Here is a 23,583-nt window from a genome sequence, read left to right as displayed (position 1 = left end):
TGTCGGCGTTCTGGGAACGGGGGTCCCCAGACTTGCCTGCCTGCGGCCTGCGGCGTGGCTCAAAAGGGGGCCCAACGCGGCCCATCTTCACCAACACAAACCCAAGACCCTCGCAAGGGGCCAAGCCTCGCAGGGCGGACGACGTGGAGCTTCCTCAGGCGCGACCTCGTTAGGCTGGCTCATGAGGAGGCGGAGAGATCAAGGCGGGGTACCTCACGAGGTTCCCGTGACGCAAGCCATGACGACCGGGGGCGCCAGGCGGGTGCTAGCCCGCGCAGTGTCCTCCCTTCCTCTTTGGTGAAAAGGGGGCAAGCGCAGCCGCGGAGTACCGAGGCATCAGGCAAAGGTTGCCATTTCGGTGCAACGAGACCAAGACCAGGAGGACTACGAGATGGAGGTCACCGTGGAGCCCAAGACGGCGTCATCACCAGAGCTTTGCGCAGGCGAAGACTCCTTTTGTCAGGATAGCTGATACTAGCTGTCCCCCTTCAAATTGGCCCGCCATTGTTGGCTCCCTTCCCGCTCGATATTTGGGAAGAGGACCAGGGCCTCTATAAATAGGACCAGCCACCCACAGAGCAAAGGGGGCCAGGGGGTTGGAAGGATAGAGAAGACCAGGTAGAGAGAGAGAAAGGTGACTGAGCTCCTCCCAGCAGTTCATCGCCCCAGCCAAGAATAGACCCTCACGAGGCTGTTCTTCCTTGTATTGTTCATCATCATCAGCCCAAGAGGCAATCCACCACACCACACACTGGAGTAGGGTATTACACCACAACGGTGGCCCGAACCAGTATAAATCCTGTGTCTCTCGTGTTGTTCTTTCCATAGTCTAGATCCTAGCAAGGCGGAGGAGTGCAGGTAGGCAGGAGGTGAAATCTCCATGCGCACCCCAGTGTTCGAACCTCAAGGGTCTGCCGGAACCCGAAATCTGACATTTGGTGCGCCAGGTAGGGGTGCGCCGGGTTTCGTCTTCCACCACCCCGTTCTCCTCCGACCATCACGCCCATGTCTGACGTTCGTCGGGCCCGCGACGAGCGCCGGGCCACACTCGCTTCCCGCGTCGCCCAGACGACCCCTGTCGGCGGGCGTTCTCGCCGTTCCCCGTCACCTGCCGTCAACGCCGCCACCGGCCCGGCGGGGGACGAGCAGCGAGCATCGTCCCAGCGTCTGTCCGTGCGGCAAGACGGCCGCACCGCGACTCCCTCGCTCACCCCAGCTGGTTCTTCGTCCCGCGCGCTCCACGCGCCCATGGAGCCCCGTGACCTCTCCCCCGCCCATCGCGCTGCACCAACACCCCCGGTCGTCGTGGCCCTCTTGGGCAGCTCGCAGGCGCTGCCTACAAGTCACCACATCAAGCCGTTCATCCGCCGGGTCAGTGCCGCTTCCACGCGGCAGGGGGCTCCCCTGGACCGGGCGGCGCCCGAGACCGGCCTGACCTTCAGCTCGGAGGACCACCCCTCCAACTCGGCCTGCTCGGGTGCGCTCCCCATGCTGTGCACCCCCACCATCTTCCAGGTGGCCGTCACCAGAACCCTCATTGATGGCGGCACGGGCCTCAGCATGCTCTCGGTCGAGGCCTTCAACCTCCTCTGCATACCCCTGGAACGGCTGCAACCCAGCCGGCCCTTCTCAGGCGTTGGGGGCAAGTCGTTCAGCTCCTTGGGACAGATCCGGCTCCCAGTAACCTTCGGCACCTACGAAAACTTTCGCATGGAGCTGGTCGACTTCGACATCGCCCCCATCGGCCTCCCCTACAACGCCATCCCCGGCTACCTAGCGCTGGCCCAGTTCATGGCCGCGACGCACCCGACGTACAACCTCATGAAGATGCCCGGGAGTAGCGGTGTCCTCACTGTGCACGGGGACACCGGGGACGCGCTGCGGGTGCTCAAGCTCGCCTTCAAGACGGCGGCATCGGCACAGCCCGCCGACTTGGAGACCCCCGGGCCCAAGGGGGATGCACCCGCCAAGAAGAAACAGTTGTTCACCCAAGACAAGGCAGAAACCAATCAGATACCCGTCGATGAGGACGGATCCACCAACGCCACTTTCACCATAGGCACCCACCTCAAACCCGAGCAGGTGAAGGCCCTGGTCGGGTTCCTGCGCGCAAACAAGAAGGTATTCGCTTGGGAGCCTGACCAGTTGGCAGGGATCCCTAGGAGTGTAATCGAGCATCACCTCAACGTGTGCCCCAACGTATGCCCTGTGAAGCAGAAGGCCAGGCGGCAGTCCACAGAGAAGCAGGCCTTCATCGTCCAAGTAACCCGCAAATTAGAAGCCGTTGGGGTCATTCACGAGGTCCGATACCCGGATTGGTTGGCCAACCCTGTCGTTGTGCCAAAGAAGGGAGGGAAGGAGCGCATGTGTGTCGACTTCACCAACCTCAACAAAGCATGCCCGCAAGATCCATTCCCGCTCCCCCGCATCGACCAGATCGTCGATTCCACTGCGGAATGCGACCTGTTATGCTTCTTGGATGCCTTCTCTGGGTATCACCAGATCAAGATGGCGGTAGAAGACGTCGAGAAGACAGCCTTCCTAACCCCGTGTGGGGTGTACTGCTACACATGCATGCCATTCGGGCTGCGTAACGCAGGGGCGACCTTCCAGCGGCTGATGCACATAACCTTGGGCCCGGGAGGCCAGGACCTTGATACAAGACTTGGAGGAAACCTTCGCGAGCCTCAACGCAGTGAACCTACGGCTCAACCCAGAGAAGTGTGTGTTCGGAGTCCCCTCGGGCAAGCTCTTGGGTTTCCTCGTGTCCCACCGAGGCATCAAGGCTAACCCGGAGAAGGTCAAGGCGGTGGAAGACATGAGCCCGCCAAAGACCCTCAGAGAAATGCAGAAGCTCACGGGGTGTGTGACCGCGCTAGGGCGCTTCATCTCCAAGTTGGGGGAACGAGCACTGCCCTTCTTCCAGCTAATGAAGAAAAAGGGGCCCTTTGAGTGGACTGAAGAGGCCGACAAGGCATTCCAGGATCTCAAGAGATACCTGACCAGCCCACCGGTCATGGTGGCTCCACGCCCTCAAGAGCCCCTGGTGCTTTACCTCGCCGCCACTCCCTACTCCGCCAGCGCAGCCTTGGTGGCAGTCAGAGAGGAGCGCTGAACCAAAACCGCGGCAGCAGCCCGGGACAAGGCAGAACGGGGACAAGGAAGGCCTATAGAAACTGCCACCGCGGCTGAGGAGGATCAGCCGCCGCAGAGGGGCGCACCGGAGGCGGAAGAGGCCCCTCTTCTAGATGGCCAGTCTCAGGAGGCCTCATTGCCTCAAGAGGCGCCATGGTATCCGAAGGGATCCACCAGCACTGACGCGCTCCATCTCGTTGAGCACCCAGTGTACTTCGTCAGCACGGTGTTGCGGGATGCAAGGGCACGGTACCCCATGCCTCAGAAACTCCTCCTCGCGCTACTGGTGGCCTCGCGCAAGCTGCGGCACTATTTTCAGGGTCACCCCATCAAGGCCGTCTCGTCATACCCCCTGGAGAGAGTGCTCAGGAGCCCTAATTCAGCTGGAAGGGTGGCTGAGTGGAACATAGAACTGCAAGCGTTTCAGCTCGAATTCAGCACGACCAGAGTCATCAAGGGAGCAGCATTGGAGGATTTTGTGGCAGAATGGACGGAGGCGCCAAGCCTCAAGGCCGACGAGGATCGGTCCCTGTCCCCAGGAAGCGAGACGCCAGAAGGCTGGGTCATGTACTTCGATGGGGCGTTCTCCAGGCATGGCGCTGGGGCTGGGGCGGTGCTTATATCGCCCGCTCAGGACAAGCTCTATTACGCTGTGCAGCTCTGTTTCCAGCAAGGTGAAAAGGTCTCCAACAACATAGCGGAGTATGAAGGTTTAATAGCGGGCTTGAAGGCCGCGGCTGCCCTGGGGGTGAAACGTCTCACCATCAAGGGCGATTCGCAGCTCCTTGTCAATTTCTCCAACAAGGTGTACGAGCCGAAGGATGAGCACATGGAAGCCTACCTGGCAGAGGTCCGCAAGATGGAAAAGCAATTCTGGGGGTTGGAGTTGCAGCATGTGCCCCGTGGCACCAATCAGGAGGCCGACGACATCGCCAAACGGGCGTCCAGGCGGTTACCTCAGGAGCCTGGCGTTTTCGAGGAGCGGCTCTTCAAGCCATCAGCCTTGCCGCCATTATCGAACACGGCTCAGCCCTGGGAGGAGCTCCCCCAGCCACCTGCCTCAGGGGCTCCGACCTGTGGCCCGGCCTCAGGAGCACGCCTGCTCCTGACGATGGAACCTCAGGAGGGATGTTGGATCACGGAGCTCCGGAGTTACCTAACGGAAGGGACCCTGCCGGAGAAGGAGGAGGAAGCGGAGCGAGTGGCACGCCAGGCCACGACATACTGCATCAGGGATGGAGAGCTCTAACGGAAGCGGCCAAACGATGTATCCCTGCGCTGCATCTCCAGGGAGCAAGGGAAGGAACTGCTGGAAGATATAGACGGCGGAGACTGTGGACATCATTCATCATCACGGACCCTCGTCGGCAAGGCGTTCCGCAGTGGGTTTTATTGGCCCACCGCGCTCAATGACGCCGTCGAACTAGTGAAAGCTTGTGAGGCCTGCCAGTTCCATGCCAAGTAGATCCATCAGCCAGCAGGAGGCTTGCAGACTATACCCCTTTCGTGGCCATTCGCAGTCTGGGGGCTGGACATCTTGGGCCCGTTTCCTCGGGTGCCCGGGGGCTACCGCTACCTCTACGTCGCCGTGGACAAGTTCACCAAGTGGGCTGAAGTAGAGGCTGTCCGCACCATTCCCGCGGGTTTCGCGGTCAAGTTCATCAGGGGCATCGTGAGCCGGTTCGGGGTGCCGAATCGCATCATCACGGACAACGGTTCGCAGTTCACCAGTAACCTCTTCAAAACATACTGTGCTAACCTTGGAACGCAGATATGCTACGCTTAGGTGGCGCACCCCCGAAGCAACGGCCAGGCCGAGCGAGCCAACGCGGAGGTCCTGAGGGGCCTCAAGACCAGGACGTTCAAGAAGAAGCTGGAGGCCTGCGGCAGAGGTTGGTACGAAGAGCTTCAGTTCGTGTTGTGGTCCATCCGCACAACCGCGGCCAAGCCGACTGGAGAGACCCCGTTCTTCCTGGTCTACGGAGCCGAAGCGGTCCTCCCTCACGAGGTCAGACGTCGCTCTGCGCGGGTCCTGGCGTTTGACGAGGCGCAGCAGGACGCCATGCGGGGGATGGACCTCGTGCTGGGGGAGGAACGTCACCGAGAAGCCGCGCTACGAGCGGCGAGGTACCAACAAGCACTGCGGCGATGTCACTGCCGCAACATCCGCCCCAGAACTCTCGAGGTAGGAGACCTTGTACCCAGGCGGGTTCTCTCCAGGGAGGGGCTGCACAAGCTCTCTCCCATGTGGGAGGGCCCGTTCAAAGTTGTTCATGTTTCCAGGCCCGGCTCCGCGCGCTTGGAGACTCAGGAGGGGGTGCCAGTCCAGAATGCATGGAACATCCAGCACCTCCGGAGGTTCTACCCCTAAAAAGGCCCAGAGCATGTGAAGAAGGCGAATGCCTGTGAAGCTATCGCGTTTTGGAAAAGGCCCAGAGCCTGTGAAGAAGGCGAATGCCTGTGAAGCTATCGCGTTTTGGAAAAGGCCCAGAGCCTGTGAAGAAGGCGAATGCGTGTGAAGCTATCGCGTTTTGGAAAAGGCCCAGAGCCTGTGAAGAAGGTGAATGCCTGTCAAGCTATCACGTTTTGGAAAAGGCCCAGAGCCTGTGAAGAAGGCAAATGCCTGTGAAGCTATCACGTTTTGGAAAAGGCCCAGAGCCTGTGAAGAAGGCCAACGCCTGTGAAGCTCGCCGCCCGTGACACTCTCACGTAATAATGAGTTGGGCCTGTACACGCCCCGGAGTCTTAGGAGCGCCGGCCTCAGGCCCTGGGGCTCCCTCCCACGCCCAGTGGCAGCACTTAGCTCCGCGCTGGTGAGAAGACGTCGAAGACTAGATTAGGTGCCGGACGCGGCTTTTCATTTGCTTTCCGCAGTTGGCTTGTTCCTTCTCATTCGAAGTTTTATTGAAGTTGTTGCCGTCTTTGGCTTGTGGTTCTTCGACTTTTCACTCTCCTGCCTCGATTTCTCCTGTGCAAGGCCTCGCGAGGGGGGCAGCTGAGCGCCTTCGCGAGTGTAACTATCCTAGTCATTCAAAGAGTTCGCGACCTGGGCCCCTTACAGGAGCACCCCTCCAGCCCGTGCCCCACGGGCACCGCGACACAAACAAAGGGCCTAGGTCGTTCGCCCCCCCACGGCCGGGGCCGGGAACTATCCACGCTCGGGCGCGTAGCCGGAAGGTACGGTAACGAAAGCAAAATGATGATTAACAGGAATAACCCAAACACGCCCCCGCGGGGCTCCACACTATTGTCTTTGTTACGCAGGAAAAAGGAAAAGAAAGAACAAATCTGGTGCACCTCGCCTCACACCGGCCCACAGGGAAGGCCCGAGCTGCCTCCGGAGCTCAGGCGGACTCCCTCTCGCGCTTCACCAGGGCGCGACGGCGGGCGGACACGTTGCCACCTCCCAAGCAGATACGACGGTGTGGAGGCTGACCGCGGCCACCGCTAGAAGAGTCGCCGCCTGAAGAAGAACCGGAGAAGCTTGAGGAACCCTGAGCGCCGCCAGCCGCGCGAGCGCTGCCCTCTCCATCATCGCCGGAGCTGGGTTCCCAGCCGCGGTCGTCACCCTTGGGGCAGCACCCTGCGCGGCGACCATCTTCCCCAAACACCCTCACGTAGAGGGTGGCATCGCCGTCGAACTTGAAGTGTAGGGTGCACCGATGGCTCAGGCCACACGCGCGGGCAAACGTCTGCCAACCGTGGGCCAGGGACAGGCTCCCGGCCGTGGAGACCTCCAGTGATACCCATGAGGCCCGGCTGCAGCAGCCGTCGGCCTGGAGCCAGAGGCCGCCTGGGGCGCTGGCCGGGAGCTCGGCAAGGAGGAAGCGAGGAAGTGGAAGCCGGGTGCTAGTCGGCCCCGCCGACCACACGACGAACTCCGGCAGCACTTCGGCAGCGCGAAAGCGTGGTCTAGGGGGACGCGCAGCCGGAGCGCGCCCCCCGGCCGTAGCAATCCGCCCATCGCTGTGCTGAAGGTCGCCTCCACGGCCGCGGGGAGCCACCATGGTGGCCACAGGATACTTGCGAGGGCGCCCTCGGCCTCGCTTGGGTGGGGTGGAGGCGGGCTCAACCTGGCGAGCCTTCCCCTTCTCTGCGGCCGAGAACCTCCTTGACGGGGCCATGAAGAAAAGGAGAAGCAAGGAGGGATGAACTAGAAGGGCGCGCGCCGGTCCACACTTATAACTGGCGATGGCCAACCAACGGCCCCCACGATCGCAGGTAATTATGACCCGCTTTGCATGCAGGGACCTGTCCAATCCGTGCAGTTGCCGAAGCGCCATGGGGAAGTGGAGACGCCCACGACCAACCAACCGCCATGCGGCGCCCAAGGCCGCAGGCTGTTAGGGCCCGAGGCGCTTTGCTCTTGCCCTTCTGCCTCCCTGCACGGCCAAGTCCGGGCGCGCCTTGGGCCCGGGGGCTACTGTCGGCGTTCTGGGAATGGGGGTACCCAGACTTGCCTGCCTGCGGCCTGCGGCGTGGCTCAAAAGGGGGACCAGCGCGGCCCATCTTCACCAACACAAACCCAAGACCCTCGCGAGGGGCCAAGCCTCGCGGGGCGGACAACGCGGAGCTTCCTCAGGCGCGGCCTCGTCAGGCTGGCTCATGAGGAGGCGGAGAGATCAAGGCGGGGTACCTCATGAGGTGCCCGTGACGCAAGCCATGACGACCGGGGGTGCCAGGCGGGTGCCAGCCCGCGCAGTGTCCTCCCTTCCTCTTTGGTGCAAAGAGGGCAAGCGCAGCCGCGGAGTACCGAGGCATCAGGCAAAGGTTACCATTTCGGTGCAACGAGACCAAGACCAGGAGGACTACAAGACGGAGGTCACCCTGGAGCCCAAGACGGCGTCATCACCAGAGCTTTGCGCAGGCGAAGACTGCTTTTGTCAGGATAGCTGATACTAGCTGTCCCCTTCAAATTAGCCCGCCATTGTTGGCTCCCTTCCCACTCGATATTTGGGAAGAGGACCCGGGCCTCTATAAATAGGACCAGCCACCCACAGAGCAAAGGGGGCCGGGGGGTTGGAAGGATAGAGAAGACCAGGTAGAGAGAGAGAGAGAAAGGTGACTGAGCTCCTCCCGGCAGTTCATCGCCCCAGCCAAGAACATACCCTCGCGAGGCTGTTCTTCCTTGTATTGTTCATCATCATCAGCCCAAGAGGCAATCCACCACACCACACACTAGAGTAGGGTATTACACCACAACGGTGGCCCGAACCAGTATAAATCCTGTGTCTCTCATGTTGTTCTTTCCATAGTCTAGATCCTAGCAAGGCGGAGGAGTGCAGGTAGGCAGGAGGGGAAATCTCCGCGCGCACCCCGGTGTTCAAACCTCAAGGGTCTGTCGGAACCCGAAATCCGACAGACTTTAACTACCCCCCCATCGATCGACGTACCTCACAAGTTATGTCTCTCCTTTCTCTTACAAAGGGCGATTGATCTTCCTATGTAGTTACGTCTGCTTACCACAGCCACATCGTCCCCCCTCATCATTCGTGCATGCCTCCTGACCCGTCTCTCACACACACGTGCACAGACAACAAGCAGCCATCTCCTCTCTTATTGATATTGCGGGCGTGCCCTCTGTTTGTCTAGCAAGCATATCCCACCATTTGTTAGAAGCAACTCCACCACCACCCCCTCCAAAACTCTAGCTCTGTCTCTCTCCCAACCTTATTCATCTCCTGCACATATGCATGGATGCCGATCGATCTCCCTTAATTCATGAGGCAGATCGATCTCCTTAATACATGAGGTAGGCCTCTCTCCTCCTCCACACATATACCAGCCATTGTACCTCTATAGTTAATTGGGCCTCCCTCTTCCCCCACCACACACCGATAGTCGAGCGCTGCAGGTAGGTATCCATGCCACAGAGACAAACTGCACATGTCCCATCTCACATTCCAGTAGGCCAGCCACTCTATATCTTTGACGTGGGCACACACAAATTCGATGGCACTCTTTATCGATCGCGCGCGCGCACACACACACACATCATCCCTCTCTTCGATTCTATGGACACCTCAAGCCGATGATACCTCCACTCTCTTCTCGTGGATCGCCCCCTCTATATATATGTTATATCCAGGACTCTATTTCACACACATTGCATATGTTAAATTTTTTGATTGACCCCCCAAAAAACTCTTAAGAACCCACACACTATACTCTCTAGGTTTGTATCTCTCTCACACAACCCCACGTAGGTGGTGTACGTATACAAGAAGAGAATAGGTGCACCATGCACGTACTCACGCTTCGTGCCCAGCCACACCCGCGCGGGTACACGGTGGAGCTCATTTCTCCACAGAAGCTGAATTTGTTTTTGAAACATCAAGTGGCCAGAGACTCAAAACCTTATTTGCCCATTAGTGACTTGTCAGGGCGGTGGATTTTAGTTTGTATGATAATGCTGCATCCACCTAAAGTAACGAAAGTTCTTATGTAAACTTCCTAGTAATTCCCTCTTTGTAGGTGCAACATTACTCCTAACATTTGTATATCAGTTTGAAACTTGTAATATTGTCGTGTCCTATTCCTGCGTTTTCAAAATCCTGCGAATCAAACAGGTCCTGAGTTGGTGATGATGTTGTGCCTCCCATCTTTCACCAATAGCCGTCGGATCTAGATCTGACGCATACAAACCAAGCTTCTCCATTTTTGCAAAAAGATGCCCGCACTTGTTCCCTATTTACAAAAAACTCCTTGTCTCTCACAATCAGCCTCATCTCCTCCCCACCACATCTAGGAGTAGAAGGCCGTGGAAAAATCTGGTGCGATGGCCGCTGCCGAAGCCATCCACCCCCAATCTTGGTGTTCCGTGTAATGCACGGGCATCTACGCACGGGAAATTATGTCGAACAGGGCTAGTTGTAAGCAGGCTAGCTCTACAGCCATGATGATAGTGACTGCAGACGGTGAGGCTGACTATGGTATGCCGAACACGATGCCTATACTCAGGTGTCATCTCCGGCGCAGGGTCTTGTCACTTCACTGTGAGGAGCAGCACGTAATAATTTGACCAACGGATAGTACAGTGCTAGTTCTCCTACTACTACTCCTACATTAGTAGTACTACTACTAGTACTAGTAGCACCACCGTCTGGATTTAGGAGTACTACCATGTCCATCTGGATTTTAGTATTTGACTAGCAATATCTAGTAATGCATGTCACCAGAAATGTACTACTCCCTCTGTAAATAAATACATGGTGTTTTATTCCTATCGGCGAGAGAACTTAATGTTTTTTGCTACTCCTAACTAGAGTACTAATAGGATTACATGCAATGAACTAAACACTTCATGTCATGTTTGGTAGTCTCAAGTCATTGAAAGCATGCACGGCCCACATCTCTCATTGGTTGATATGTCATGAAATAAGAAACAAGGAGGGAGTTAATGCACCGTGCCTAAGTATTTTTGGATTATTTGGTTTTCGTAAGGTGACTTACACAACATTTTTGTTTACATGCATTAACATTTTATTAGTTAAATCAAAGGTCAAAACATGGTGCAAAATGCAAAGGGGACCAATAAACCAGTAAACATCGAACTTCTCTTGTTTGGCCCCAACTAGAGGTCCGGTGAGATGACTATACTGCACCGACACGGAGGGGGACGCAGCTTCATTGACTTACGGCAACTGCCTTTGGGTGAATGACACATGGCCCCAGGGGGTGGCTGGCCCACCTATCATACAGCCAAAGGCAGGTGCAGTAGAGGGCCGAGGAGTAGTACGAAATCCTACGCACCTAGGCACGCTAACCAAGGGCTGAGTGATCACTCGAATCGCAAGATCAGTTGACTAGAAGCTATGCTAGACCCATGGAGGCGATGAGCGCGGGCATCAGCCGGCTATGCCAGATGGTCCATGACGCCAGCCTGTGGCCCGGCACCGAGGAATGTCTCCAGGTAGTATTGCTTGAGGCCGCCAGGGCGAGGGGCCGCTTGTACGACAGCTTCGTCTCCTTGTTCGATGAGGTCCTCGTCAGTTTCCTCGACAAGTTCACCATCGTCAAGAAGCTTGCGGACGACTTTGACGTAAGCCTCCAGCTGACGCGCCCAGGCTCTGCGATGCCCGCCACCCTCAACGGCCACTATGGTAACAACCTCTTCGACGCACTGGTGGCCCTGCGACTGCCCACCGTCGCGCGGGAGAATGTCCACCTCGAGGTCGCGCTCGCCGCGCAGCGCCTGGCGCAGCAAGACACCATCGACATAATCACCCACGTCTACGCGCAAATCGTCCACAAGGATTACTACATGCAAGAGGTGGATGATAGGACGCTGGCCTTCTTGGAGCGCAGGGCAACCTTGGACGGCACTGTTCAGAAGCACGTTGAGCTCGCCGCCAACGCCGCTGCTCCTCACACGTCGGTTGGTGACCCGGCGCACTAGGGCGTGAGGATGTCGTTGAACGTTGATGGATCCGTATGTATTTTTATCTTTCCGTAAAATCCATGTAGTAGTATATGACACTACAGTAATTATATTACCTTTCGCATCAACTTCATAATTTTCGTACGTACTCCATGCATGAACGGCGCCAGAACCAAACTTCTCATTACTCTAGGCAAAATCTTTATTTTCTATCTATCGGTCGCGCCATGGAGCAGAACCAAATTTTACAAGTTACGAGTTCAAAAGGAAAAGCCTGCCGTGTTCGCGTCGCACCCCCACACGGTTGGTCTGGCACGCCGCTCAAGCGGGAATGCATGCGGTGTTGCATTTTCACTTATAAGTGGGACCGCAGTTGAGCAAACAGACTATCGGCAAACCCCCACCCCGCCCACCGCGCGATGGCTGAGAAAACAGGACGGAGAAGAGATGGCCATAGCATAGACTCCAAGAAAATTGGTGTCGGATGGGACTTGTGTGGGTGGCGTGTGCCGTATTGCTAGACGTGAATGCTAGTTATGGCCCATGCCACCCCACTATATCGAGCCTATATCGAGGTACGTAGAACAAATTTCCTGCAGTCCGTGCTCAGCCCTCCTCTATCTCTCTTCTCAGCCAGCCAGCGGACGCGCGGAGCCCATTGTTTGTTTGCTCACATGCGGCCCCACATGTCAGTGAAAACGCAAGAGGACCCACTGAACCTGCACATCTTTCCCCTCGACGTGTTGGTGATGAAAAACAAATCCAATAAAGATCTTCGGTGGCCGCTTTTGGAGTTACTCAAGAGTAGTAAGATTCTATTTACAGTTTAACCCAAGATGCACATCTCGTGGCTTCAACTACCACTCTATTTTCTTTCATGACACGACCTGGATGCTAGTTGTCCCACGTGTCGGCAAAAGGAGGAAGAACCCAACCAAATCTTCGGTTCTGCTCTCGGATGAGATTAGTGCACTTGTTGATACTCCTACTAGAATAGAGGCTAGACATGAGACTAGATGCGAGGAAGCAACGTCTACTTCTTTACACTCGAAGAAGAAAGAAGCACGCAAGATCGAGCCTTCGCAGATCAACAATGAATGCATCGAAAAGGCACTAATCCAACTTACAGGAGTAGTAAAATGTATTCTTGTGGTTCTTGTTTTCTTTGGTCTTGCTTTTCTAGTCAAAATTATCATTGGAGTTCGTGCAAAATGGAGGTCCATTTGGGGTCGTGCGTTGGAGTTGGCCTTACAAGTGGGACCGCAGTTAAGGAAACCGACTATCGGCAAACCCCCACCTTGCCCGCAGCGCGATGGATGAAGTTAGAGAAAAGACGAGGTTGAAGAGATTGCTCTGGCACGGACTCCAAGAAATAATATGGTGTCAGATGGATGTTGTGGTGGTGGCGTGTGCCGTACTCCTGGACGTGAATGCTTGTTCTGGCCCATGCCACCCTACTACTCCTACTACTTACTCCTACTATATAGTACTAGTATTGAGGATTCGAGGTGCTGGTTACATACAACGAACACATTAACATATGGCTACAGTAAAAACACCCGCCTGATGCGCGAAGCATGTGAAGCTAGTAAAAATAGTGTATTAATATTGTTGATTGGCCTCATCCGATAACCTGTTGCAATGCACGTACAATTATGTATTCGGAAAATATTTTTTTCCCTCGCCGCACCGCTCACTCAGAGAAGCGACTCGAAAGCCATTCATAAATTTAGTAAGTTTATCACAGGCATATCATTTTATTACATACAACAGGTCATCAACCCACATCAACAACGAGGATACATTATAAATACTAATGTTTTCACCACACAACAAATAACAAGCCATGAAATGAACTTCAACTCAACCATTCCGCGGTGTTGGAAACACTTGCTTTGAACCACAAGTGATTCTCTGGGACGGGCCATCCGTTGTCGATCTGGAGACCAACGCAGGACTGATCATCCAGGCTGAAGCGGCCTACTATATCAGTACCAGGGTAGGGAACCACCCAAATGTCCGAGGTATAGACACAGTTACTTCTCATAAATGTGTCAACAGCAGTTGGATCGCCTTTCACCATCATCGGATAGTTTTGTCCAAGGAAGAGCGAGTTTTCTCCAAGACTATCAATTCTGTGCCAGGGAGAAGGAGTTGGCGCTAGCACACTAGTATCCATCCTGAATACCATGCAACGGGTGTTGGAATAGGTCTGAAGAGTGCGACCATGGGAGACACCTACTTCCTTAGCAATAACATCATCAGTGGGCTATATACACACAAGAAGAGGTGATCCATCGGAATTAGTTGCCAGGCACCACAGAGTATATGGGCGCTGCTCGTGATCATCGCCATCGGCATCTCCCCCTTGGTTATAAAAATTTTCAAGTATAGGTGGTGGGATGTTCACAGGACCTTGGAAACACAAGAAGAAGGTTAATTAGTAAAGGGAAACTTGCTAACCCGCATGCATGTGGATGAAACAATTATAATTACGGTGGAAGACAAACGTACCGAAACTACGAGGATACCATGCAAAAAGAGTGCCACGAGTGGTGGCAGCAAACACAAGGCCCTCGTATTGAATTGCATCATAGTACTCATTCGTGCACAGAAACTGATTTTTGAGCAATGTCCATCGAGTCAAACCACTAAGGATGGCAACAAGCTTGTCGAAGATAGCAACAACTTCATAGTTGTTGTAATTCCAAGAGCGGTTGGGAACTCGACAAATTGCTATCTTCCGTAGAAGATAGTCACCATGATCGTATTTGAACGCGCGTACATTACCGGTGTGCTCAACCTCTGGGCAGTGTGCTGAGATTTTTGGAAGTGGAACCCGGTGACGAGTGTACACATTCACAAGTTCCCATTCGCAGTTGGACCCAATGTAAACAACCCAATCTCCATTTGCGCCCGCCCAAGCCTTGCCCTCAAGCGATGGCATCTTAACATCATACGTATCATTATCAAGCGGCATCAACTTGCACAGGGCGAGGCCTCCGTTGTGCCGGCGCCAGTCATCAGGGTCACGGCGAACAAGATAGGGGAGATCAAACCGCTCCTTGACTCTTGGGTTCTTTGTAATGATGTTATTAGTTGAGTCGAGAATGGGCTTGAACGAACCTGCAATTCTAGCCGAGGTGATGACGTCGCACCGATCAATGAGTTCCTCCTCCATGTCATCTTTCAGATCGGGGCAAGAATAACGGGCTCGTTTCCGGCCTGTTCCCTCCATGGAGAAGACGATCGAACAATGGCAGAAGAAAGGGTGAAGGGCTGAAGGAAAAAGGAGGAGGGAGAGGAAGAGCGTGCGACAGCAGTTCCAAATCGAGAGGGAAAGGCGAAGAGTCGGTGGATGGTTGTGAGTTTGCCACGGTTCATGAAGAGGCGCCCCGGCCTACACATCCGTTTAGAAATACTACTACTACTCGCCGCCGTCTCACTGATATGTTGCAACGGGACCACATGTCAACGAAACATGGTGTGTAATTTCTCATGCAAAATGCGATCTGGCCGCGTTGGCCTGAGGTGCCACATTATTTATTGACCTTTATTTTTTTAATGGTGTGCCGATCAGTTTTCAAGCACGACTAACTGGTACTGTACGTGGAGAGGATGACAACAGGGACAGCCAAGGTCATGGCAGTACGCAAGCAAGTGCCTCCTTATTTCAAGCCAATAAAAAATGGCTCCTCCTAGTGGATTTCTGACATCTGGGACCCACAGAAACGGCCTCTATATTTCGCGAAAAAAACGTTACAGCCACTGACAGCTCGGACCCACCAGCTATATCTTCGCACGCAAGGAAGTGCCTCCTTATTACGCACAAAAAAATGAATACTCCCCCTGCTAGCTGGGACCCAGTATAGTGGGCCTACTAAGTTGATGGGGACGAAGGGCTTTGTCAACTTAGTCAATATGCACGATTCTAGCTCGACTGACCGTACGATGTCCATCCAACGGCCGTAGTGCTTCTTCAACCTATGGTCTTCTTGCTCCAGCCGCCTAAAGCAGCGCCGGTCGTGCCGCCTGCTCCTGCCTCCCGTGGCCGGCTGTGCTGCCGCGGAGGCCTCACCGCCCCCATAGTACTCCCACCGCTGGCCAGGCCATCCCTCCACTCCACTCACCCATGCCCCCTGTTATTCTGCGGCGGCGACGACAGCGCAGCCGAACCAGTGAACCCTCGTACTCCTCTCCGCGTGGGCATCCACTGCCGCGTCTTCCCCAGCTCCGCGTCGTCCCCTTCCTAGGCCTCGCCGTCGTCCACCACCATGGTGCTGTCGGCGCGACGTGGTCAATGTGGTCAACGACCGAATTCCATCGAAAGAATACTGTACATGGAGAGGCTGACAGCTGGGTACACGGCAGCCGCAAGGAAGTGCCTCCTTATTACGCAAAAAATAATTATTCCTCCACCTCACAGCAGGGACCTACCGGACGCCCACCGGTATATTGCGTAACAAACGTTTGCCCCTGACTGTTGGGACCCACCTGACGGGCCACCGTATTTCGCGAAAAAACGTTCGCCCTGCTGTCAGCTCGGACCCACTGAAAGTGCCTCCTTATTACGCACAAAAAAATGAATACCCCCTGCTAGCTGGGACCCACCTTAGTGGAAGGCTGACTTGTGGACCTACTAAGTTGACGGGGACGGAGGGCTTTGTCAACTTAGTCAATATGCACAATTCTAGCTCCAGTGACCGTACGATGTCCATCCAATGGCCGTAGTGCTTCTTCAACCTCTCGTCTTCTTTCTCCAGCCGCTCAAACCAGCGCCAGTCGTGCCTCGTGCTCCTGCCTCCCGTGGCCGGCTGCGATGCGGCGGAGGCCTCACCGCCCCCTACTACTCCCACCGCTGGCCAGGCCATCCCTCTACTCACCCACACCCCCTGTTATTCTGCGGCGACGACAGCCTCACACCGCAGCGAACTAGTGAGCCCTCGTACTCCTCTACGCGTGGGCATCCACTGCCGTGTCTTCCGCGGCTCCGTGTCGTCCCCTTCCTAGGCCTCGCCCTCGTCCACCGCCCTGGTGCTCTCGGCGCGGCGTGGTCAACGTGGTCAAGGAACAGCTTCCATCGGACGTGGACTGTACGTGGAGAGGCTGACAGCTGGGTCCACGGCCGCAGCAAGGAAGTGCCTCCTTATTACGTGCAAAATAATTATTCCTCTACCTGACAGCGGGGACCCACAGGACGGGCCACCAGTATTTTGCGAAAAAATCGTTTCCCCCTGACTGCTGGGACCCACCGGACGGGCCATCGTATTTCGTGAAAAAAACGCCCCCCCGCTGTCATCTCGGACCCACCGGAAGTGCCTCCTTATTACGCACAAAAAAATGAATACTCCCCCGGCTAGCTGGGACCCACCTTGCTGGGAGGCTGACTTGTGGGCCTACTAAGTTGACGGGGACGAAGGGCTTTGTCAACTTAGTCAATATGAACGATTCTAGCTCTAGTGACCGTACGATGTCCATCCAACGACCGTAGTGCATCTTCAACCTCTGGTCTTCTTGCTCCAGCCGCCCAAAGCAGTGCCGATCGTGCTGCATGCTCCTGCCTCCCGTGGCCGGCTATGCTGCCGCAGAGGCCTCACCGCCCCCTACTATTCCCACCACTGGCCAGGCCCTGCGGCAACGGTAGCCTCACACCGCAGCCGAACCAGTGAACCCTCGTAGTCCTCTCCGCGCGGGCTTCCACTGCCGCGTCATCCCCTTCCTAGGCCTCGCCATCGTCCACCGCCGTGGTGCTCTCCGTGCGGCGTGGTCAACGTGGTCAAGGAACGACTTCCATCGGAAGAGTACTGTACGTGGAGAGGCTGACAGCTGGGTCCACGGCCACATCCCAGTTTTTTTGTGATTTGCCAAGTAAGTCGCTTTGTCAGGCCTGTTGGGCTGCAAATCTTTCAAGACGAGGAGAGCTTTCATTCTGCTGGCCGAGAAAATGGCCCATCAGTAATGAGAAATGGGTTGTACATTTTTAAAACACATCAAACCGGCAATTAGTTTCAAATATCTTTTTTTTCATTTCAAGATTTTAAATTACATTAATTTTTATGCGTGGAGAATTTGTTGGATTTTATATTGATATACATTTATTTTTAAATCAGTTTGAATGTGAGTCGAAATTTTGGGATTAAAAACAGTTCGGACCGCACCGAAAGATGCAAAATTTCGTATAATTTTTTAACTGTTGCCACAATATGGGCTGTAATGCTAACAAAAAGAATATGGGCTCCAAAAAAAACCTTAAGAATTAGCAAATGGGCTGTAAATTATTAGAAATAATGGCAGATGGGCTCTATGCTGTTTTTCACAGATTTGAGGCTTTCCTAAAAAAAGGTTGACGCACAAGCACTGACTGTTGGATGTCCATCCAACAGACGTCGTGCTTCTTCAATCTCTCCTCTTCCTATTCCAGCCGCTCAAACAAGCGGTGGCGGGACTGCCTGCTCCCTCCTCCTTGCGGCCGGCTGTGCTGCCGCACAGGCCTCACCGCCCGACCGTACTCCCATCGCTGGCCTAGCCATCCCTCTACTCACCCACACCTGCTGTTATTCTCCGGCGACGGCAGACGAACCAGTAAACCCTCATACAGTCATACTCCCCTCCGCATGGGAAACAACTGCCGAGTCTTCCCTGCCTCCATGTCGTCCCCTTCCTAGGCCTCGCCGTCGTCCACCGCCCTGGTGCTCTCGGCGCAGCGTGGTCAACGTGGTCAAGGAACAACTTCCATCGGACGTGGACTGTACGTGGAGAGGCTGACAGCTGGGTCCACGACCACAACAAGGAAGTGCCTCCTTATTACGCGGAAAATAATGATTCCTCCACCTGACAGTTGGGACCCACCGGACGGGCCACTGTATTTCGTGAAAAAAACGTTTTCCCCTGACAGCTGGGACCCACCAGCTACATCTTCGTACACAAGGAAGTGCGTCCGGGCAAAAAAAAACGATTCGCCCCCTGACTGCTAGGACCCACCAGCTACATCTTCGCAGGCAAGGAAGTGCCCGACAGTCGGGACCCACCTGGCCGAAGCGTACGTAGCATTGTCATTCGGGTCGCGAACGTGTACGTACATACTGGTCCATGTAGATGTGCGCACGTGTCGTAGTGGAGGCGCACACGTGTCGTAGTAGAGGCGTGCACGTAGCATGTACACGTACGTACAGCGGCCAGGGTGCAAGAAAGAAAATACGGCCACGTATGTGTACATACGGGCGGGGTCTCGAACGCCTACTCGCGCATACGTACGGCCAGGGCTCGTGTACATGGCTGGGTCGGAACGGAGAAACATCGTCGTCGTCATGTTCATGGGGAGGCAACGGAATGCGTTGTGTTCATGGGGAGGCAACGGAATGCGTCGTGTTCATGGGGAGGCAACGGAATGTGTCATGTTCATCGGGAGGCAACGGAACGCGGGGGAGCCAACCGGCTGGGTCGGAACGGAATGCGTGGTCGTGTTCATCGAGAGGGCTTGGACGGAAAAGGCGATGGAAACGAGGCGTGGCGTACCGCACAATGGAGGAAACGGACCTCCTACATTCGGAACGGGGTCCTGTTGATCGGGAGGGGTCTGGCGTACCGCAAAACGGAGGAAACGGACCTCCTCCGGTCGAAACGGGGGTCCTGTTCATCGGGAGGGATGTGGCGTACCGCAAAACGGAGGAAACGGACTTGTATTGGAGCGCTACAGTCGAAACAGGGGTCCTGTTCATCGGGAGGGGTGTGGCTTACCACAAAACGGGACTCCACGGGATACTGTTCATCTCCACCGTCGACCCCTCCAGCCTCCACGAGCTACTGTTCATCCACCATCGACCTCCTCCAGCCTCCACCTGCGACTGTTCATCCACGGGCTCCTGTTCATCCAGCCTCCACCGTGCGCTACTCCACCGGCTACTGTTCAACCAGCCCTCTCCACGGGCTCCTGTTCAACCACCCCTCCACGAGCTACTGTTCATCCTGCCCTCCACCATCTACTGTTCATCCAGCCCTCCATGGGGTGGCCCTGTTCATCCAGCCCTCCACGGGGTCTTGTTCATCCAGCCCCAACCGGCTCGATCGACCGGGGTCCTATTCATCCAGAGGCAACACCACGGGGTCCTGTTCATCCACCCCCACCAGGAACTGTTCATCCAAACCCCCCTACAACACTCACTGTTCATCCAGAGGCAGCATCGATCGGCTTCAGTTAGCAGCAGTAGCGAAGGAATCGCTCGATCGGGTTCAGTTAACAGCCATCGATCGATCGCTCGGGTTCAGTAACGCGTAGCCTGCAGTGCAATCGCTCGGGTTCAGTTAGAGCCCAACGCCTCGCTCGGGTTCAGTTAGAGCCAACGCCTCGCACACATGCGCGTACGTGTACAAGAGAAGCGCACATCGCTCGGCCCCCGACCTCCCACCGTAACTGGGAACTCCCCGAAATTTTCTCGCCCGCGCTTCTACCACGGTTTTTTCCATCATGGACGGCCCAAAGAATGTCATGCAGCTGCGTCTCCGGCCCGCCCAGGACGAAAAGCCCATTTTCTATCATGATTTTTTGTCATAGAAGTAGGAGCCCACCACATCTATGATGATACCGGGTTTTGTCACAATTATCGTCATAGAAGTGTCATATGTATGACAGAAAAAATATTCGTTCGGCCCAAAATGTCACGGATGTGTCTTTTGTTTGTAGTGAAAGTTCAAACATATAATGTTTGTCAATTATGCTAAATTTCTTATCTATATAAAATCTGACAAGTTCAACTACTAAAATGCAAAAAGTTCAAAACATATAATGTTTGTCAATTATGCTAAATTTCTTATTTACATAAAATCTGACAAGTTCAACTACTAAAATAAAAGAAGTTCAAATAGAATTTATTTGTCAATTCTACTAAATTTCTAATTTATATAAAATCTGTACACACCTCAACGAACGATCTGGTCGTATTAGAATCTCAATCCAACAAACCACCCAAAAAAACAAAAAAAACTCAGTTCAAACATACATATGACATCAGTACTAAAAAAGCAGGATCAGTCAGGCCACTCACACCACTACGACACCAAATTTCAAAACCGCACGCTGTATGAAATTACATTTCAGTTCACACAACACTAAACCATAAGTGCACTAAAATGAGAATACAAAAACCATAAAGGCCTAACTTAGGTAAGTATAGATGAAAATAAAATAAGTACCAGTTTTGAGCAACAACTCCCAGGGCACTGAAAAATGTCTTCAGATAAACTAGTCTATAAGACTTTAGTGGAAAAACAAGACTTAACATCCTCACGGAAAAACATCAGAAAGCACCTAAACATTCCAAAATGCCGTCATCACCACCCCTGAGACGTGCATGGTGGGATTTAGCAGGTCATAAGTACAGCTTGACAAGACAAGTCAGTGCAGCAGTAAAACCATTTGAATTGGACGGTTGCTTCTTCCAGGCCATCACCCACGCCACCCACTAAGCGGTTGCCACAAGGGACTGCAAACGGGCACCCCCACGACCACCACACCCACACCCCCCGACAAACCGCCTCCCACACATCCCCGTCGACGCACCTTCAAAGCACCCCATTGTCTTCCATCTCTGCCTCATTCCTAGAAACCACCATTGCCGCTTCAATCTCCACTGCACACAAACCACAAACTTCTCTCTCCCAAACCCACAGTCGCCCCAGGAAGGCGATGGCGGAGGAACCGTCCGCCAAGCATCATCATGGCGAGCCGTCGGACAAGAACAACAACCTCGTCGACATTCACGTCCCCGGCGAGAAGCGCGAGTACACGAGAACCCTCACAAGGGTTGAGCTCCATGGCAAGGAGACGCTGGAGATCGTCTGCACCAGCGAACCAGACAAGGCCGATGAGGTGATGAGCAGGCTCAGGATGAAGGGTAGTGGCTTGTATCCGAGCTTCATCGGAGTTGATGTGGAGTTCACCAGGGATGATGAACCTCCACAAATGGCGGCAGTCTTGCAGTTGTGCGTCGAGGAACTCTGCTTGGTGTACCACATCGCAGCTGCCACAAAATGGTAACCCATACTACTGCTCATTCATCTGTTGCACTAGTACTACTCACTAAAAATTTCATTAAACTAGTTTCCCAACTAGATCAACTACTATACTTTGTGAAATGTATGCACGGGTACATGTTTCTTAACTTACATGCATTTCTGAAACTGTGAAGTGGATTGTTTCACCAGATTAGCATCTGAAAAAATGTTTATAGAATTCTGAACTTGATGCACCAAATTAATTTCTGAACTTGATGTGCTAGCATAGATTCTGATCTTGATGCACTAGTATAGTTTATAGAATTGATGTATTTAAAGATGTTTGCTAAAGTGGTATAGGTCCATATCTTGATGCACATGTTTCTCAAATTAATTTCTGAACTTGATATAGAACTGATGCACAAAGATGTATCAAGCACTGGTATAGGTCTTTTATTCAACCAAAAAGAAAACTAAACTTAAATCAAGCAGCACATATATCATTGAATCTGTTAAAATGATTCTTGAATGTGGTGAAGCATTTGGTGAAGCACTGAAGATAGCAAAAAAGAAAATAACATGGTGTAGTTGAATTTAATTTCAGGACTTTGTGTACTAGTTTCTGAACTACATTCATCCATGACTTATACTATATAAGCATCTACCTCATGGATTATCACTTTCAAAACCAAAAAACAGAAGAATTAAATCTTCAAAAGAGAACACTAATCTTCAATGTGTGTCTCCCCCCTTGCGGGCCCAAGCGCCTCAAACAGTTCCTGCAGGAGGAGAAATTGTACACATTTGTCGGTTTTAGCATTGGAGGTGACAAGCGGATGCTGAACAAGTCTGGTTTGGAGATCAACCCCAACAACTTCATCGACATGCAGCGCAAGTGGAAAGATCCACACACCAGCAAATACTTCGACTCCTTGGCCGATGTTGCAGGCGGCGTCATCCACCCATCCTACAAAGACATGAAGAAGAATATGGACAAGGGAGAACACCAACTGTGGGGGACCAGCCCGCTGCCAGACATCCTCATCACATACACAGGAATAGATGCATACGCCACGTACAAGTCATGGAAAACAATCGACAACATCGTGATAGGTTGGGATATTTCAAAAGAGCAGGAGGGTGACCCCTACTACCACAGCAACTTCGCGGGATGAAGATGCATGAAAGTCTACATTCATGTTGCTCGCACTTCTGCCTGTCCTTAATATTGTTGTTTTAGATTTGTAGTTTGCTTTTGTTATGTTGAACCAGCTACCTTAAGTTATGTCTGTCAGGGTTTGAACAAGTTTGCCTATGTCTATCATGTACATCATTTGCTTATGTCAGTCAACAAGTTTGCTAGCTTCCTATTTTTGTTCATCCATCATTTGAAGTTGAAGTAGGTTGAAGTTGAAACTAGTCATGCAGAAACAAAAATCATACATGGATATTTTCACAAAAAAACAAAAACAGTGGCAGACTAACTAAGGACAACAGCAAAATAGTGGAATTGGACGCTCAGTACAGCTTAGACATGTACGGTAGTACTATCACACTAAGAAATCAGTTTTTAGTTTCATAAGAACACTAAAAAGACTAAGTTTCAGCCGAAGACTACTAACAGCATCGTGCTAATAGTAGTTAGAAATTTACGGAGTACTGCAACAAGAAAAGCAAAGAACAATCAGTACATATTTCCAAGCCACTAACATGCTCGGACTGAGAGTTCTGGTACACTTGAACAAACGGTACATTCATTCTACAAAATATAAAAAGGAACGAGAAGCTTCAGTTCACATTCCATAAAACATTGACACACTCAAGAATAACACTAATAGTACAACTGAAATATCAGTACAACTTAGTCTGTAAGGCAAGTACTATGATCATACAAAACATTGCCTTGAGAAGAACCACAGCCTAAAAAATAGGCCCCCCCGGAGACATATTTAAATGTAGCTAATTTAAACCAGTATTTAAATTTTACTATGAAGTTCAACTACTACAATTCAAGAAGTTCAAACAAAAATTTGGCTCTCAAATCTTGCTAAATTTCTTATACTTGAATAAAATCTGGC

General features: G+C 53.2%; 1 protein-coding gene across 1 annotated transcript; it reads left to right on the top strand.

Moving 5' to 3' along the window:
- Positions 1 to 21,197: 21,197 nt before the first annotated feature.
- On the top strand, positions 21,198 to 22,680 carry LOC147965775 (uncharacterized). Its single transcript, XM_087530601.1, has 2 exons — positions 21,198 to 21,544; positions 22,323 to 22,680. Exons 1-2 carry the CDS (start codon positions 21,198 to 21,200, stop codon positions 22,678 to 22,680), a joined length of 705 nt encoding a protein of 234 aa, XP_087386727.1.
- Positions 22,681 to 23,583: the final 903 nt, after the last annotated feature.

The sequence above is a fragment of the Triticum urartu genome, chromosome 6A (assembly GCF_056163025.1).
Source record: "Triticum urartu cultivar PI428250 chromosome 6A, HENAU_Tu73, whole genome shotgun sequence".
Classification (NCBI taxonomy): domain Eukaryota; kingdom Viridiplantae; phylum Streptophyta; class Magnoliopsida; order Poales; family Poaceae; genus Triticum; species Triticum urartu.
The sequence above is the reverse complement of the archived record's forward strand: the minus strand, read 5'-3'. Positions and strand labels throughout refer to the sequence as shown.